Below are 19,569 nucleotides of genomic sequence, written 5' to 3'. Positions count from 1 at the left end.
ATACCGATGCAAATTTGCTCACACCCTTTTTTCCCGACCCCTCCCTTGCACCACCCCCAGGAAGGGATTCCCTCCCTCGGTGAATTGATGCAGCAGATCCTTGTTCAGATCTTCCCGCCACGGATCGTCGACATTTCGCAGGTGAGGCTGTGAATCAATTCCTCAAGACTTTCTTGAAACACCTGACCAGTTTATATGTTGATATATATATCTATTTTAAGTTGGGAGCCGAGATCCCAAAACAGTTCTCAGTCAACATGTCTTTGTATGTGAGATATGTAATTTACAGTTTCATGTTTCAGTATATTCGATGCTTGTAGGTTCCTCTCTCTCTCTCTCTCTCCGGGCTTGTTAATTTGCCAAAAACACAGTCACAGCTCCACAGATGAAGCAAAACGCTGTTGATGCTGGAAACCTGCAATGGTAACAGAAAGTGCTGGCAAAACTCAACAGGTGTGACCAGCACCTGTGGAGAGAGAAAAACAGAGTTAACGTTTCAGAGCTCTGAAGAAGCGTCTGAGTCTAGCTCCATCCATGCCGCCAGTATAGGAGAGTGATGGGCAGGCGGAGAATCCGCCAGGGAATGGTTGAACCTCGCCATCGTCGAGCCGTGTGTTTGCTGATTCCTAACTTTTACCATATCGCGGCTGGTTGCACTGAGGGTGTCCCTATTCCAGCTGGCCGTGGGAGAGAATTGTGAAACGGCTTTGTGCTGTACCGTAGAGTCATTTCATTGCAGCCCCACTGACGCTCAGGGGGCCAATTATTAAAGGGTTAGGGTAAACTAATGTTTCTTCTTGAATTCCCCTTCTGCCCTGGAATGTGGGGTTTGAACTTTAAATCTATTGTCTAAATGCATTTTGTGTGTTTGTGTGTGTGTTTGAAGTGACCTGTTGCTAGATGACAAGCATCGTAGCTCCTCAGTCTGGGGCGCTATTCTCCAGCGCAGGGCGGGCGTAGCGGAGGAAAATCTCTGCGCAAACTCCCGGGCGTCGGGTATAATCCACCCAACGCATTGGTTTTCAGCACAATAGTTGGAGGGTGTGGCGGACGAGTGCTCAGCAATCCCAGCTTGGAGCACCGAGGGACCAGCTAAATGCATGTTTATGGTGCGCTGTAATCCCGTGACACCATCCTCATTACGAAAGAAATCATACGGACTCGAAACGGTAACTTTGGCTTCTCTTTGCACAGATGCTGCCAGACCTGCTGAGTTTTTTCCAGCAATTTTTATTCTTGCATCTTATTACGAAAGAACTGCAATGCAGGGGTGCAGACTGGTTAATATTGCATGGGGACAATGTTAGAAAACTTGCCAGGCCACAGTTTGCAACTGAACAGATATAAAGGGTAATTTTCAAAGACTATTGTTTGAGAAGGTGTGATTCAATCACTGGTGAGCGGAAGGTTTAATATTTTGAAGTCAGTTGTCAGTTCATAGTCCAGAGACTCTTTAAGTGATGTTACTGTAAACACATCGAATTTAACCGACTAATATTTTACTCAATTGTCTTGGGAGAAGGAAGTGAACTTTATTAGTATCTTAGAACCATAGAACACTACAGCACAGAAAACAGGCCATTCGGCCCCTCTGGTCTGTGCCGAAATATTATTCCGCTAGTCCCATTGACCTGCATCCAGTCCATAACCCAGCAGACCTCTCCCATCCATGTATCTTTCCAATTTATTCTTAAAACTTAAGAGTGAACCCGCAATTTACTCTGTGTTTACCTTAAACAGATGGGAGTCAAATTAATTATTTTCAAATTCTTCCTTGGTTCTGTTCCTGATCTGAATTCTTGCTGCCGCTGCCGAGTTCAGGTACAACAGACAAGAGTCCTGGCTTAACCCAGGGTGACGGCAGCATCTCAACACAGCCGGCCCCTTCCTCCGCCCGATGAGGGCGGGCGCAGGTCCATCCTCTGGGTCTGGGGTACTCCCTCCCCCTCCTGTTCTTCTGTCTGGTACTGGACCACATTTTGATTGGAGGAAGCTGTGATGTGCGTTCAACAGGTCACTCGATATCCCGGAACCTCGGCTCTGCTGTGGGTCCCCCCGAATCATATGGAGGGTGTGTGTGTGTGTGTGTGTGTGTGTGTGGTGGGGGGGTACCCCAGACTCAGAGGATAGCCGGGGTGGAGGGGACCTCAGACTGAACGACTTGGCCAGAAGGAACCAAAAGCAAAAAATACCTGGAAAAGCTCAGCAGGTCTGGCAGCATCTGCGGAGAGGAATACAGTTAACGTTTCGTTATGTTAACTCTGTTCCTTTCCACCGATGCTGCCAGACCTGCTGAGCTTTTCCAGGTATTTTTGTTTTTGTTTTCGATTTCCAGCATCCGCAGTTGTTTGATTTTACTTTGGCCAGAGGGAACACCGACGGATGGAGAGGCGAGGGCTCAATATATCCCACAGCCCGCCAATAACTTTAAAAAAAAAATGTGAATCGGTTAAACATACACATTATGTACATACATTATATAGCATCATACACATTATGAATTTTGAAGCAAGAGTTCATTGTATTTGCGTCTCTTGACCTTTCTGACCTTAGCAGCGATCATTTCTAATGTACCTGTCAGGCTGTGACCGGGAGAAATCACTGCCCCTGAGGACAGGTGAATCTGGTCCATTTTCCTTTGGAAACTGGCGTTAAATCGGTACCTTCAGCGATTAATTCCCAATGAGTTTATTCGGCATCAAATACTGGGTGGAAATGAATAGCCAGGCGGTGACACGTAAATTTCGAAATGTTTGTCCCTGCCCCCTTTTATTTTAAACTATTTGGCGTTTCCTCCTCAGGTTACTTTCGGGTCTTAGAGCGCTTTGAAGTCGGAGCTGAGCGATTTGCAGTAACATCTGGGGGGGGGGCCGGTGACGCTCCAGAGGTGACGGATTTTACTCAAGGATGACACAAACGAACCTCTGGAAACTGCTGATCATTGGCTGGATTCAACTCTCCCAACTAACACTCAGCTGTAAGTAATACCACCCCCCCCCCCACCCTTTCTCCAAGGCGGAGGTTGTGGGCTTAGTAGCAGAAAGATACAGCGCACAGAAGGAGGCTTATTCGCCCCAAAGTGCCTCTGCTAGCTCTTTGGAGCTATCGAGGTAGTTCACACCACCTGCTTCTTCCTCATAATCCTACGATCTTTACTCCTTCAAGTTTAATTGTATGGCAAATAAATTCAATTTTTAAAGTGTAGTTATGCGCTCAATCACATTAAGTTATTCTTTAAGGAATTATAAATCATTTTCTCACATGCATTTCAAAAAAAAAAATTCCTTATTAATCAGATCTTGCTTTCATGAGTAATCATTTCATGAGTTTCATTTGTCAGCGTTTATTCTTTTCATGTCACATGTGTTTTATTTAAATGATTAATCGAAGGGTTTTCTTTTGATTAATTGGGTGCCTTTCCTCCCCAAAGATGCTCAGAATAATATCAACTGGGAGACACAGAGATATGATGGATGGTATAACAACCTTGCCTATCATAACCGAGGGGCAGCTGGTAAGAAGCTTCAACAGTTTCTCATTTTCAATTCACAAACAAAGTATATAATGGTGCTGCAAATTTTCAACTTAAAATAGTTCAAATATTTCGAATGGATGTTAAAACCAGTGACATCCAATCTGATATCAGCAGAGCTTGAGTTTGATCTTAAGTGGGATATGTTATTAGCCTTCATCAGCAAGCACTCCCCAATATCTCGGGTCTTTATACTATGAGTTGTACTCTAAAATCTTGGTTCATGAATTTACATCAGTTATTTGTGAATCTGTTATTTGAGAACATTACAGGATCAGTGCGGCAGGACTGCTTTCTCAACCTATCATTATCAGAGTGGCCAATTATTGGCCACTTAAGGGCTTTCTTCTGCCCAGCCTCAATTTTCAGGTTGGGGGGAGGAGTTCATCGGCAAGGCAGGAGCCTGAAAATTAAGCCTGCTCAGACCTCGAGTGGGAAGGGGTGGGGTTTCCTGGGGGTGGGGCAGCGGTGGGCCTGACTCCTATAAAACCTGGCCCCCATCCCAGAACCAAAATCGAACTTCCGGGGCAATTTTTCAGGAATTGGGTTCCTGGAGTCAGGAATTCTTCCTGCTCTGCGCGTCCAACGTGAAAGCAAAAATTCATGCCCAGCTTTTAAATCCAGATTTTAATAATCAAATTTAAATTCCATCAGCCTGCCATGGTGGGATTTGAATCCACATCCCCAGAGGCGTGGGGGACGTGAGGGTTACTAGGTCTGGTGATATTACTGCCACATCACCATCTCCCCTCGGTTGCATTTGTAAAACTGCTTCCCTTAAACCATCTACAAATCTGCCAGTGAAAGAACTGTTTTTTGCAATGTGAAGTTGGAGCTGCTGCTTTGCTTTCAGTCTCTGGTAGTGCCAGCTGAACGACTGGCAAATATTAACCCCTTCACGGGAGCAAGAGGTGCCTACTGCTGCTCTTCAGCTTGGGGTGAGACATAGTAGAAAAGAAAGGTGAGCAGGAGTGTGGTAACGCTGAGATCAAATGATGAAAGTGGTTCTTTGTGGTACCTGTCTCAATCCAGCCTAAGGTAAGGTCCATGCCCTGCGCTGGCAGTCAGCTGCATACCTGAGATTAAACCAACTTGTTTGCAGCCAACCCCCACTCTCAGAAGCTGGTAGTCCCTGTTGAGATGGTAGTTTGTTGGCAATGGGCTATTTGCTGAAACATGTACCTAGTTAGTTTTAGGGAAACAGATTATGCACAGATGTCAATATTATAGTGCATGTTTAGTCAAAATGTCCTTCCTGCGATCACTATCTGAAGATACCTGTTTTCTCTGCAGGATCTCCTTATATTCGCCTGATGCCTGCTAGATATGCTGATGGGGTTTACCAGGCCTTGAGCGAGCCAGAAGTACCAAACGCACGAATCATCAGTAACATAATATCAAATGGATCATCAGGACTTCCATCTGATAACAATAGCACTGTGCTGAGTGTTTTCTTTGGTAAGGATTCTGGGCTGTGAGAATACGCACAACTCCATCGTTTCAGGAACAAGGGAAGGAGATTGCCTCTGGTTGCTATCTGTATCTACTTGTGCTTATGATCTATACAAAAAGCCTTCACAAGCATAATTATTACACATGGTGACCGGAGGAAATCTTTCCCCATATCCTCAATTCATTCCTTCTTACCTGTTTCCCTGATCTGTTAGCTTGTCTGTCTTAATGACCCATTTTCTACCTGAGTGGTGGTGTGAAGACACTGTGCAGTGGAAGCAAGGTTAATGATTGGAACATTTTAGGAACTCTGCTTTTTTAAGACATCCATAGGTGAAGGAATGACTTGGTTTCTATATACAGTGATATTGTAAATGCATTTATAAGCAGGACATGGTTATGCACAATGAAGTGAGAAATTAATTCCTCTATGATAGAAGTACTAGTAATCTGCCAAGTTTAGCTCCATATTTTTTTATCTGTCTATCTGTATATCAGTCTATCTATTCTTTTGATTTTCTGTTTGCTTAATCTATGACTGTAGTTCATCTATGCAGTTTACTAGAAGTATCATAAATTAACTTTTTTTTGTGCTGAAAATTACGAGCAGGGGAAATTAATTCTAAAAGGGAATATATGCACCTTGGATATTGATAAGGAGCTAAGTTATGAGGGGGATGCTACAAATGATCAGATATAGGAACTAGGCAGGGAAAAGGAAGGTTTAGAGGAGATGGATGATTAGGACCCTGACATCACTTCAAACTGGCAAGTTATTTGTTTGCCGGCTTAATAGAACTGGAAAATGATCACTTTCATGCTTGCGAGTGAGTGAAAATTATTGAAGCTGTATAATTGGGATTAATCTCATGGTGAGCCTTTCAGCCTCTTCACTGCTGTATCGCAAACGGAAGCAATCTTGAGACGTGGCCCTCAGCTTGGAGAGAAGTTCTTTAAACAAGCATTACCAATTTACAGTTTAGTTTTAAATGAGAGATTATGTGATAAGTAACCATTTAGTTTCCCTCTTTCATACTTCTGCAGGGTACCATGTAATGTCTGAGATTCTGGATACAAGGCACCCTGCCTGCCCCCCTGAGTTCTTCGATGTTCCAATTCCGCGTGGTGACTCAGTATTTGACCCCAATGGGACAGAAAATGTGAGGCTACTGTTCCAACGAAGTGGATGGGACAGCCGCTCAGGGCACAGCCCCAATAACCCAAGGATACAGGTAATAGGGGTGTGTAGAGAAGGAGGGAAAGAAATATTTGTGGGCCTCCTCCAACACAAGTGTAATGGAGATGGGATCATGCCCATCTAAAACTGAGGACACAATCCTTTAAAGTATTATTTTATTTTTTTGTTCATGGGATGTGGGCATTAACAAACGCACGTTGATTATGAACATACACTTTCCATATAGCAAGGGCATAGAAAATATCTGCTTATTAAGTGCTGAGGCCCTAAGTTCTTTCTTTTCTGTGCACTTTTGCATCCATAACAAGTCACTGCATATGAAAGTAAGTAATTCCATATGAAGGTATTGAAATATTATTGAGAACTGTAAAATGTGCCATGGAAATGCAAAGCTCCTTTCTTCCTTTCTTGGGATGTTGCATTAGATATGCAAGCTTTGTTGCAAATGATTTATTTCAATTATTTCATTATTAGCTCAATCTTTATTTTATTTTGCATTAACACGAAGTTTCTTCCATTTTTAGCAATGAAAATATTGGCCTGGTTATATGACATCCATTTCTTGTGCAGAGGCAGAAGGACTGAGAATTTAGTACATTAATTTGAAGTTAGCAGAACAATAGTACCTCAATCAGTGTCCACATAACCCATTATCGCCATTATTGGTACATTATAAAGGCTAGAATGGAGAAGCAAGGTGAAAGGATGACTAGCAAACATAGCTCATAATAGGACAACAAAGAAGGAAAGGAACAGGTTTTATCAGGGATAGATAGATGAATGAAGAGATGAACAATGCAGAGAGAGAACACAAGATTAGGTGGACCTTGCAACATTTTTCATTGTAATTATTTTAATCTATTCCCATTGATTTCCAACAGGTCAATGAAGTTACTGCATGGATTGATGGAAGTTCCATTTATGGATCTTCTCATTCTTGGTGTGATGAATTACGGAGCTTCTCTGGTGGCCAACTTGCTTCTGGCTTGGACCGACTACTTCCAAAACCGAGCACCGGAAAGTTGCCTATGTGGAATCCTCCTGATCCATCTACAGGCCAGACTGGACTCCAAGGATTTTACGGTGAATATGCAACATTTTGAGCTTGTACTAATTTACAATGACTAAACTCTCGCAACATAACCAAACTGGTTAGCTTTTTTATTGAGAAGCAATAAGTAAACTGGAAAATTTGGTGGTTCAACAGTGCAGCAAGTTGAGATGTCATTTGGCACTTTTTTTGCAAAAAGACATGGGTACTATTTTACTTACTGCTGAACTCTTGATCTCAGCCCATCATTGTTAGACAAGGCAAAACATGGGGGCCAAGTACTTTACTCCATTGGAAGATAAAATTAGCAGGAGAGGCATTTCTATTGTGTTTATATCCATTATAGGATGATTGGTGGAGGCTTAGGAAAAGCACACTCACTTGCCATCCTACCTACCACAGTAGTTCCATAGTTTCAGTGGAAGATCATGAGCAAGAGGAGAATACAATTTCCTGCACCACAGATCTGGTTAAATACTTGTAGCAATGAAGCCCATAGCATATGAGACTTCCCTGAGCAACCCAAAGACCCATTTAGTAGCTTCGATGTATTGCAAGGCCAACTATATCCTACAATCTTTATCTAGTTCTAAGCGTAGCAAAATCCATAGTCTTTAGTTAAGGTTCAGGATATGGCCATAAAATCCAAGATCACTCAATTTTCTATGGCACCCCCAGTTTTGTGGCTCTTTACCCCTTGGTCAATCCCACAACACTCTAATTGGATTCACAATGTTCAGATTTTGTCTTTTGGGGGATGAAGAGGGAAAGGAAGAGAAGTCATGGAACTGGTTGGCTTTATTTAACTAGCTACACTGAAAGAGATTAATTGATGAGGGTAAGATTGTATTCTGGTCCACGTTCTCTGCAAGGCTGTACACTCCAGCGAGCCCCTGGCAAGCACCAGTTGTTTAACAACAATAAAATTCTGTTCTAGATTTTGGAAATGCAGTAGCCAATGAAAGCCCATTCACCATGGCAGAGAGTGTCATCTGGTTCCGATATCACAATTCCCTGGCTTCTGAACTTGCTGCCCAGAACCCCTCGTGGTCCGATGAGGATTTATTCCAGCATGCCAGAAAGTGGGTGATTGCCTCATTTCAGGTAATTTGTCAAAAAGGAAAATAGGAAATTTAAAGCAGGTGTTTGTGTTCACACGTGGGCCGGGATTTTCCAGCCCTGGGAGCTTCGGTGGCCCAGCCAAAAGTCCATTGACCTTCAGCAGGACTGGACGATCCTGGTGGTGGGCGGGGCTGAAAAGTCCTGCCCCAAAGCTATGTGGTGTTGAACAAGAAGAAAATCAATTATAAAAACATTATTATGCACTCAGTTTAGTAAAACTTTATAAAAACAAAAAAACTGCGGATGCTGGAAATCCAAAACAAAAACAGAATTACCTGGAAAAACTCAGCAGGTCTGGCAGCATCGGCGGAGAAGAAAAGAGTTGACGTTTCGAGTCCTCATGACCCTTCGACAGAACTTGCGTTCGAGTCCAAGAAAGAGTTGAAATATAAGCTGGTTTAAGGTGTGTGTGTGGGGGGCGGAGAGATAGAGAGACAAAGAGGTGGGGGGGGGGGGTGTGGTTGTAGGGACAAACAAGCAGTGATAGAAGCAGATCATCAAAAGATGTCAACGACAATAGTACAATAGAACACATAGGTGTTAAAATTAAAGTTGGTGATATTATCTAAACGAATGTGCTAATTAAGAATGGATGGTAGGGCACTCAAGGTATAGCTCTAGTGGGGGTTTTTTTTTATTTATATAATGGAAATAGGTGGGAAAAGGAAAATCTTTATAATTTATTGGAAAAAAAAGGAAAGGGGGAAACAGAAAGGGGGTGGGGATGGGGGAGGGAGCTTACGACCTAAAGTTGTTGAATTCAATATTCAGTCCGGAAGGCTGTAAAGTCCCTAGTCGGAAGATGAGGTGTTGTTCCTCCAGTTTGCGTTGGGCTTCACTGGAACAATGCAGCAAGCCAAGGACAGACATGTGGGCAAGAGAGCAGGGTGGAGTGTTGAAATGGCAAGCGACAGGGAGGTTTGGGTCATTCTTGCGGACAGACCGCAGGTGTTCTGCAAAGCGGTCACCCAGTTTACGTTTGGTCTCTCCAATGTAGAGGAGACCACATTGGGAGCAACGAATGCAGTAGACTAAGTTGGGGGAAATGCAAGTGAAATGCTGCTTCACTTGAAAGGAGTGTTTGGGTCCTTGGACGGTGAGGAGAGAGGAAGTGAAGGGGCAGGTGTTGCATCTTTTGCGTGGGCATGGGGTGGTGCCATAGGAGGGGGTTGAGGAGTAGGGGGTGATGGAGGAGTGGACCAGGGTGTCCCGGAGGGAGCGATCCCTACGGAATGCCGATAAGGGGGGTGAAGGGAAGATGTGTTTGGTGGTGGCATCATGCTGGAGTTGGCGGAAATGGCGGAGGATGATCCTTTGCATGCGGAGGCTGGTGGGGTGATAAGTGAGGACAAGGGGGACCCTATCATGTTTCTGGGAGGGAGGAGAAGGCGTGAGGGCGGATGCGCGGGAGATGTCCTCACTTATCACCCCACCAGCCTCCGCATTCAAAGGATCATGCTCCGCCATTTCCGCCAACTCCAGCATGATGCCACCACCAAACACATCTTCCCTTCACCCCCCTTATCGGCATTCCGTAGGGATCGCTCCCTCCGGGACACCCTGGTCCACTCCTCCATCACCCCCTACTCCTCAACCCCCTCCTATGGCACCACCCCATGCCCACGCAAAAGATGCAACACCTGCCCCTTCACTTCCTCTCTCCTCACCGTCCAAGGACCCAAACACTCCTTTCAAGTGAAGCAGCATTTCACTTGCATTTCCCCCAACTTAGTCTACTGCATTCGTTGCTCCCAATGTGGTCTCCTCTACATTGGAGAGACCAAACGTAAACTGGGTGACCGCTTTGCAGAACACCTGCGGTCTGTCCGCAAGAATGACCCAAACCTCCCTGTCGCTTGCCATTTCAACACTCCACCCTGCTCTCTTGCCCACATGTCTGTCCTTGGCTTGCTGCATTGTTCCAGTGAAGCCCAACGCAAACTGGAGGAACAACACCTCATCTTCCGACTAGGGACTTTACAGCCTTCCGGACTGAATATTGAATTCAACAACTTTAGGTCGTAAGCTCCCTCCCCCATCCCCACCCCCTTTCTGTTTCCCCCTTCCCTTTTTTTTCCAATAAATTATAAAGATTTTCCTTTTCCCACCTATTTCCATTATATAAATAAAAAAAAACCCCACTAGAGCTATACCTTGAGTGCCCTACCATCCATTCTTAATTAGCACATTCGTTTAGATAATATCACCAACTTTAATTTTAACACCTATGTGTTCTATTGTACTATTGTCGTTGACATCTTTTGATGATCTGCTTCTATCACTGCTTGTTTGTCCCTACAACCACACCCCGCCCCCCACCTCTTTGTCTCTCTATCTCTCCGCCCCCCACACACACACCTTAAACCAGCTTATATTTCAACTCTTTCTTGGACTCGAACGCAAGTTCTGTCGAAGGGTCATGAGGACTCGAAACGTCAACTCTTTTCTTCTCCGCCGATGCTGCCAGACCTGCTGAGTTTTTCCAGGTAATTCTGTTTTTGTTTTAGTAAAACTTTACACTGATGTCCTTTGCAGCGTATTGGACCCAATTACCCCTGACAATAATATTAATGGTGTTACTGGTGTGAGGCTAAAGCAAGCTGTTGCATTCATTGCAACTAACTGCTAGATTCAGTGAAATAACTTGATTGGCAGCAGAGCGTTCATTAATCTGCATCTAAATGGATTATGAACTGTTATTAAGAAACTGTTCCCGCTTGTAAACAGATCAAGGACTAGAGGGCACAGTTTTAAAATGTTTTGCAAAAGAAGCAAATGCGAGGTGAGAAAAAACTTTTCCACACAGCGAGTGGTTAGGGTTTGGAATGCACTACCTGGAAGTGTGGTGGAGGCAGGTTCAACTGAGGCACTCAAGAGAGCACTGGATGATTATTTAAATAGAAACAATGTGCAGTTTACAGGGAAAGGGCAGGAGATTGGCACTAAGTTAAAATGCTGAGAGCCGGTGCAGACATGATGGGCTGAATGGCTTCCTTCTACATCGTAACAATTCTGTGATTCTGAAAACACAAATATCACCTCCATTTCAAAAGTGGTCTTTGCTTAATGATCTGCTTAGTAGTTTGAAAATGGAGATTGTCTTTTAGAAAAACAGACTACAAGATGATATGTGTAGACACAATGTTAAATGTTAGGGTATCTTCCCAATGTATTTGATTCCTGGAATTGTCAGTGCCTCAAATACCATGTTGATAGGTGCTAAATGGAAATTTACTCCAGCTTGAATTCTTCCTCTACAATCTTTGCATCATGTCAATTTTCTTCAAATCATGGACTAGCACAGGATAGAGGTCCTTTGCTCCATCAAATTGTGGGTCTTTTTTCAAATTGTTTCATGGGATCTGGGTTTCATTGGCCATCCCTAATTACCCTTGAGAAGGTAGCGGTGAGCTGCCTTCTTGAATCGCTGCAGTCCTTGTGGTGTAGGTACATCCACAGTGATGTTAGGGAGGGAGTTCCAGGATTTTGACCTAGTGACAGTGAAGGAACGGCCGATATATTTCCAAGTCAGGATGGTGAGTGGCTTGTGGGGGGAACTTGCAGGTGGTGGTGTTCCCACGTGTCTGCTGCTCTTGTCCTTCTAAATGCTAGAGGTCGCACGTTTAGAAGGTGCTGTCGAAGGAGCTGTGGTGAGTTGCTGCAGTGCATCTTAAAGATGGTACACACTGCTGCCACTGTGTCAGTGCTGGAGAGAGTGAATGTTGAAGGTGTTGGATGGGGTGCCAGTCAACTGGGCTCCTTTGCCCTGGAAGGTGTCCTGCAATCCAGTTTGTCCCAGCCTTCACTCTTTCCCCATATCTCTGTAATTTTCTCCTTCATGTATTCATTCAATTCTCCTTTGAAATCCACTCTTGAATCTACAACAACAACTTGCATTTATATAGTGCCTTTAACGTAGTGAAACGTCCCTATCAGGCAGCTCATTCCAAATCCTAACCATGCAGCGCATAAGAAAGTTCTTCCTCATGTCAACCTCTGGTTCGTTTGCTAATCACCTTAAATCTGTGCCTTCTGGTCACCAATCCTTCAGCCATTGCAAAAAGTTTCTCTTTATTTTATCTGAACCCATCTTGATTTCAAACACCTCTATCAAATCTCTTCTTAGCCTTCATCGCACTGAGCACAACGCCAGTTTCTCTGGTCTCTCCAAGGAACTGAAGTCCCTCAGTGCTGGAACCATTCTATTAAATCTCTCTTGTAATCTCTCCAAAGCCTTACACATGCTTCCTGAGGTGTGGCACCCAGAATTGAGCATAATTCTCCAAGTGGGGCTGAAGTAATGTTTTACATAAGTTTAACATGACTTCCTGGATTCTGTCCTCTATGCCTCCATTTACAAAGCCCAAGATCCCATGAGCTTCAGTAATTCCCTTTGCTCTCCCTGACCTTTAAAGATCTACAAACACTCTCAGGTGTTTCTATTATTGCACCCATTTAAAATGTTTTACTTGAAACGCCAAAGCCCATTCATGGGGAACTATAAGCAAATCTTTCTAGTGGCCACATTTTGCCAATGTTTAGCTTCTTTAGGTTACAGCTATTCTGGGGGGTTGGTTAGCTCAGTCACCTAGATGGCTACATTGTGGTGCAGAACGATGCCAGCAGTGTGGGTTTAATCCCTGTGCCAGCTGTGGTGGTTCACAGAAGCCTGCCTCCTTGCCTTTCCCCATGCTTGATATGGAATGGTGCCTCTTGAGCTTTTTAACCAATCGGGCCCTCTCTCTCTAATGGGCAGAGATGACTACAGTCCTTCATGGACCATGGCTGCTTGCCTACCTACCAATTACATCCAAGTAAGATCTTATGCCATATTCCAAACTTGTGTCTGACACATACCTAAGTTTTTTTATGTTGATTCAACAGACTACGTATTTCATCACCTACTGATCTAATAGGGGAGATAGATTGACCTGTTCTCAATCCTCCATCAGCCCTGTGCTTGCTGCCTTACATTTGATCCCATTCTGGAAAAACCTTATTTTAAATTTTAAAATCCTTATCCTTGTTTCCAAATCTCATTATGGCCTTAAGCCTCCATTTCCCTGTAAACCTTGTTCGAGGTCTCTGTGCTCCTCTGGACTTGGCCTCCTGCACATTCCTGATTTTAATCACTTCCACACTGGCTTTCGGACCTTCAGCTGCCCAGGCTTCCCTTCCTAAATCTCTCCATCTCTCTCTCCTTTTAATGTACTCCTTAATACCTATTTCTTTGATCAAAAGCATCAATCATAACATCTCCTTATGTGCCAACTATTGCTTGATAATATTTCCTGTCAAACACGCTAGGTTGTTTGAAAGGCATTAATTAAATGCAAGCTTTTGTTGTTCATGTCTAGTTTTAAATGGCTTCCATCCCAAGCGTCACTCAAGCCTCTACCTCTCCACTAACCATTACTTTTAACTTTGCAGAGCATTGCACTTTATGATTGGTTACCAAAATACCTGGAGAAAAGATTACCTGACTATACGGGTAAGACACAGAGAGTGCGATTATCTCAAAAGTTTTAAAAAAAATCTTGCCTGTTGTTTCGGTTTCTCTTATCAGATCTGTAAATTATTTCCTTGGTTTCACAGGGTACAAGAAGTTTGTTGATCCTGGCATTTCACCTGAATTTCAGACGGCTGCCATTAGGTTTGGTGCCAGCATGATACCCCCAGGAGTTTACATGAGGTAATAAGGGAACTATATGTTATTGGCTAAATGTTATCGGCTTTCTTTATCTTCCAATGGGGCATTGATTGGCTCTGAATGCCTTGAAATCCTGATTGAATTGTTAACCCTTCAGAAACGAGCCCAAACATGGTTCAGTGGTTAGCTCTGTCAGGCTGTGGATTGGCAGACTTGAGCATGTCTTGATCCAGGCTAACACTCCAATGCACTGCTGAGGGAGCGCAGCACTGTTGGAGGTACCGTCTTGTGAATGAGGCATTAAACCGAGGACCTCATTAACGGTTCAGATGGATGAAAAACATCATTGCTATTATTCTTCAAAGAAGTCTGCCCCAGTTCTGGCCAACGTTAACCTCTCAACCAAAATGACAAAAGCAGATTATTTGGCCATTTACCACATTGCTGTTTGTGGGACCTTGCTGTGCACATTTTTGGCTGCGCTACATTACAATAGTAACTGCATTTCAAATGTACGTAATTGGTTTTCAAACATGCTTAGGATGCCCTGCCATGAAAAGTGTTATATAAATGTAAGTTCTTTCTTCTGAAATGCTTAGAGTCTTATTTAATCAACTCTTCTTAATATGTTGAGGATGCTATGCTTGAAGATTATCATAAAGGCTTCAAAAGTTGAAAGGGAAAGCCTTCCTTTGATCTGATTGTGTCAGATTCCCACCGCACAGAGTTTGGTTAAAATTTCCTTGGCGGGGAATAAGTCATCACTTTGCTAACATCTGAAATTTTGCTTTTCTTTTTGGTTCACTTCAGAAACAGAGAATGCGTGTTCCGCAATGTCACCACTATCAACAACATGGAGTCTCCAGCGCTTCGGGTGTGCAACAACTTCTGGAGCAGAGAGGTAAAGAATTCAAAATGGGCAAGCTCCCAAAATTACTTATAGCTAGGGATGGTGGAGCGAGTTGCAATTCTCTGCAGCAGTTCTGTGCCCATTCCAATTCTCTTTGTTGACAAAAGACGCAAGGCAGTTATGGTGAACCTTTATGAAACACCAGTTTGGTCTCAACTGGAATATTGGCTGGGAGTTCCAGCCCTGTCACACTGCGGGAGAGGCCAGAAGTCCATTGATTTGTGGCAGGACCAGAAGATCCTGCCCATTGTGTCCAATTCTGGGCACCACACCTTAGGAAGGGTGTGATGGCACTGGAGAGGGTGCAGAAAAGATGCACAAAAATGGTTCCAGGGATGAGGGACTTCAGTTATGAGGATAAATTGGAGAAGCTGGGCTTGTTCCCCTTGGAGAAAAGAAGGTTGAGGGAAGCTTTGAGAGAGGTGTTCAAAATCACGAGGGGTCTGGACAGGATAGATAAGGAGAAACTGTTCCCATTGGTGGAGAATCAGAGGGCACAGACTTAAAGTGATTGGGAAAAGAATGAGAGGTGACATGTGGAGAAAACTGCTTCCCACAGTGAGTGGTTAGAATCTCGAACGCTCTGCCTAAGAGGGAGGTGGAGGCAGATTTAATTGCGACTTTCAAAAGGAAATTGGATCATTACCTGAAGAGAGAGAACGGGGAAAAGGGAGGGAAGCGGGATTAGTTGAGTTGCTCTCACAGAGAGCCAGCATGGACGTGGTGGGCTGCATGGCCTCCTTCTGTTGTGTAACCATTCCATGATTCTATGATAGTGTAGTTCATGATGAACAATTATCCCAACGCTTTCTTTGCTGATCTGCATAGCCCCCACTTCATCAGGGGCAGAACTTAGACCCTGTTGGGCGGGCTTGGTGGGGGTGGGCGGGGTTGGTCAGGAAGCTGACCGCCGCCCACGATCGGGGCCAGACCGCGATTTCACGCTGGCCAATTAAGGCCCACCTGGCTTGAATCACGTGCTTCAGCATTTGGCGCCGCCTGTGTGGTGGTGGTGGGAGGGTGTGGGGTAGGGCGAGCATCAACTCCGTGGGTGCGCGCTTGAAAATCTCCCAGAGGCACAGAGCCGCCTCAGGGAGATGAACAGTTTTCAAAACAAAAAAATAAAGATGTTAAAAATGTTATAAAACGTGTCCCCTCATGTGACGCTGTGACTTGAGCAGGGACATGTTATTGATTAAATTTAAAAATTTTAATTTTATTCCTATTTGTTGCTGTTGGAAGCCTCATTCCCACTGCTTGGCCTTTTCACCTGCCCGCCAACCGTAAGGTTGGACAGTTGGCGAAAAATTTCTTTTAATTACCTTTCTAATGAGCTAAAAATGCAGCCCCAAGAGGTTGTGTTGCCCATAAGTAGGTCAGTGATGTAGCTAGTTGCACCTTGTCTGCATTGTGGTGGCTGTAATGGTTTTTTGGATTGTTGGGAATTCATTGGTCTTTTACGGGCAACATCTTCAAATTGAAACTTGATAAAGACTTATGAACTGTCACCAGTGAGCTGTGCTCTGTCAATTGGATTCAAGCCCAAGACTCAAACAGAAGAAGATGTCTTCCTCCTATTAAAAGTCAGAAAACTCTTGCCAACAGGTCTTCATAATTTATAAGAACTTGTTTAAGCAGGAAAATTGCTCTTTAAACTAGTCTGGTTCGAAAACATTTGTTAAAAATAATTCAATAATACAAATTTTAATCCTGGAAGATGGTGTATACTTTTTTGACATGGCATTTTTATAAATCAGCTTTGTCAAAGTTCCGAAGATAACAGAGGATTGATTACTGGAATCTTTTTTTCAGAAGCCAAATCTCCCGACAGGAGACCATGTCGAGGAGCTTATTTTTGGGATGGCATCTCAAATCGCCGAGAAAGAAGATAACATTATTGTGGAGGATTTGAGAGGTAATCTGTTCAGTTTATTGACTGTCTGTTTTCACCAAGTGGCTGGACGCTGGGTCAGTCGGGCTCCGGCCTCGTATGGTAAGGCTGCAGCTCTACCAATGATGAAAGGTCAGTAACTATGGTGTGGGAAGCAAAGCTGCAAATGCTTCAGCGGACTACACCTAGCTCAGCGCCAGCAAATAGATCAGTCTTAATGAAGCAATGACCTTCACCTGTGTATTTTCACAATATAATTAAGATACCATTAATATCCAGGACTTGGTGGCAAGGAAGGTGCCTTCATAATGTGACCAAACAGGTTATATCAACCAACAAATCCTTCCAACATATCTCAATGGCAGGTGGTAAGAGTGGGAGAGATTTCTAGTCAGCCACGTGATGGAAAGAGCATTGGAGCCTCTACCATCACTATCCATGGCTCCGGATGAATACATGCATGTGAAAGTGCATGGTGCCACAGCAACTGGGGCTTTCTGAGAAACAGTAACACACCAGCACCACTGGAATGGTGCCATGATGCTCAAGGGCAATAGTTAAGAGCTAATTATAAAATTATTGGGAGATCCATTTAGTTGAACCACCACAATTGAATTCACTGTATGTGTTGAATTTTCCATGTTTCTATCCAACGGGGGTTTCAGAAAGTGATATAAGCTAAGGAGGAGCGGAACTGATTCAAGACATGCTGTTGCTCATTATAGCTCCTTTGTAACACTTCCTTGTCTACTCTAGTCCTTGTACAAGTTTGTTCTCAGTTACTTTTGGCTTTCCCTCTCTCTCTCTTAGTATATTTTTTATTAAATGGTTTCACGACCACTACCATCTAGAAGGACAAGGGCAGCAGAAAGATGGGAACACCATCACCTGGAAGTTCCCATCCAAGTCACTCACCATCCTGACTTGGAATTATATCACTGTTCCTTCACTGTTGCTGGGGTCAAAATCCTGGAGCTCCCTCCCTAACAGCACTGTGGGTGTACATACACCACATGGACTGCAGCGGTTCAAGAAGGCAGCTCACCACCTCCTTCTCAAGGGCAACAAGGGATGCGCAATAAATGCTGGCCCAGCCAGCGAAGCCCACATCCCGTGAATGAATTAAAAAAAAGAGAAAAGTTAAGAGAAAGTGCAACTGGAAGGAGCAGTGGGTACCTTACCTTGCCCGGTTGGAGTTCCGTTCAACCTTGGTTGAGGGAATAAGAGGGCATAAGAGGCTATAAAGATGCCATGTGTCAGTTGTGGGTCAATTGTTGGTACTCTTAATGCTGAGTCAGAAGTTAGTGGGTTCAAACTCCACTCCAGGTACTTGAGCACAGATACTAGGCTGTAGCTGGGGTGGAGCCACGGGAGCTTTAGCAAAGGCCAAACCTGCACTAATCAAAAAAGCTTGAAGTTGATGACAAGGGCCCAAGGTGGGAAGGTATCCATTTCTCATTCCTCATGTGATGGGCGTCGCAAGACATGCTCAAAAATATAACATGAAGCAATTACAGAAACAATGGCTTATTAACAAATTGTTCCACTACATTCAGACTACATGTATGGACCGCTGAAGTTCTCTCGATCGGATCTGATGGCTCTCACCATCCATCGCAGCCGGGATCACGGTCTTCCAACATTTAATACTGCAAGACAGGCCTTTCAGCTTCCACCAATTAGCAGCTGGAGTGAAATTAAACTCAACTTCGTGAACGAGAAACGGGAGGTTAGTTATTCTTATAGCACTTTCTTCAAACTAATGGTAGGCTTTCACAAATGCAAAATATTGCAAGTGCTGGCGACCTGAAATAAAAATGAAAAGTGCTGGAAGTTCTCTTTCACTCAGGAAGCACCTGTTGAGAGAGAAATAGAGATAACGTTCCAGGTCTTGTCCTTCTGTCAGAAATTTTAGCTGTGCAATTCCACACTACACCTTTGCGTTTGGTTTTCTGCCCTAATGTCTCCTTATGAGACTTGTGTCAGATTTTGTTTGATAATACTCCGGTGAAGCACTCTGGGATGTCTTACAGTGTTAAAGACACTATATAGATGTAGGTTTCTGTGTATGGTGAGTATAGTTTAAGGAAGAATTAAGCAAATGGAACTTATGCTCAGCAACATTTTCATTGTTAAGTGTGTTGTTACAAAAATTGCTGAAATGCTGGGATTGCTTTATGGAATATTGATGGTTTGAATCACTTCACTTTTCATTGCATCACAGCTCTTTGATAAGTTGGCTGAGCAATATGACGACATAGCTGAACTCGAGCTGTGGCCTGGAGGACTCTTGGAAAGCAATGGTACGCCGGGAGATCTCTTCACTGAGATCATGATTGAACAGTTCCAACGGATACGAGATGGAGACAGATACTGGTTTGAAAATCAGCAGAATGGGTATGAGTTCTCCATTGGCATAAGCATTTAGTTTACTAGCTGTAAAAGTCAGCAGATGACAAGAAGCTTTGCTATGCAAATTTGTGCAGGGAGAGAAAGTCCCTGCAGTTTAAAAGGCCCAAAGTCTGTCTCTCTTGTGAGTTGATCTTCAAGAATCAAGGGTAGGATCTTGCTTTCTGCTGTAAAGCTGCACAGCAGACCACAAAGTCTTTCTAAAGCAGGCTCTTGAAGGAAAGGCAAACAAAGCATGGAGGTTAGATAGACATCTTTGCATAGTGACCATTAAAAGTGCATTAAAGATCAGGCTAAACACTTTAAAATACTTTTTGGCAACTTGACAGACATCGTAAGGGCCACTTGAGAGAG

The 19,569-nt window shown here is 43.8% G+C and overlaps 1 protein-coding gene across 1 annotated transcript in view; it reads left to right on the top strand.

Moving 5' to 3' along the window:
- Nucleotides 1-2,880: 2,880 nt before the first annotated feature.
- The window catches only part of LOC121271961 (dual oxidase 2-like), a 56,189-nt gene continuing 39,500 nt past the window's right edge, over nucleotides 2,881-19,569 (top strand). The window contains exons 1-12 of the mRNA XM_041178220.1: nucleotides 2,881-2,977; nucleotides 3,431-3,514; nucleotides 4,826-4,990; nucleotides 6,029-6,216; nucleotides 7,064-7,265; nucleotides 8,171-8,337; nucleotides 13,786-13,846; nucleotides 13,951-14,047; nucleotides 14,816-14,906; nucleotides 16,728-16,830; nucleotides 18,363-18,535; nucleotides 19,031-19,203. Coding sequence (XP_041034154.1) covers nucleotides 2,908-2,977; nucleotides 3,431-3,514; nucleotides 4,826-4,990; nucleotides 6,029-6,216; nucleotides 7,064-7,265; nucleotides 8,171-8,337; nucleotides 13,786-13,846; nucleotides 13,951-14,047; nucleotides 14,816-14,906; nucleotides 16,728-16,830; nucleotides 18,363-18,535; nucleotides 19,031-19,203 — 1,574 coding nt within the window. The 5' untranslated portion in view covers nucleotides 2,881-2,907. The remainder of the gene's footprint in view (nucleotides 2,978-3,430; nucleotides 3,515-4,825; nucleotides 4,991-6,028; nucleotides 6,217-7,063; nucleotides 7,266-8,170; nucleotides 8,338-13,785; nucleotides 13,847-13,950; nucleotides 14,048-14,815; nucleotides 14,907-16,727; nucleotides 16,831-18,362; nucleotides 18,536-19,030; nucleotides 19,204-19,569) is intronic.

Source organism: Carcharodon carcharias, chromosome 32 (genome assembly GCF_017639515.1).
Source record: "Carcharodon carcharias isolate sCarCar2 chromosome 32, sCarCar2.pri, whole genome shotgun sequence".
In the NCBI taxonomy this organism is placed as follows: Eukaryota; Metazoa; Chordata; class Chondrichthyes; order Lamniformes; family Lamnidae; genus Carcharodon; species Carcharodon carcharias.
Note: the sequence above shows the minus strand (reverse complement) of the source record. Positions and strands in the feature narration are given on the sequence as shown.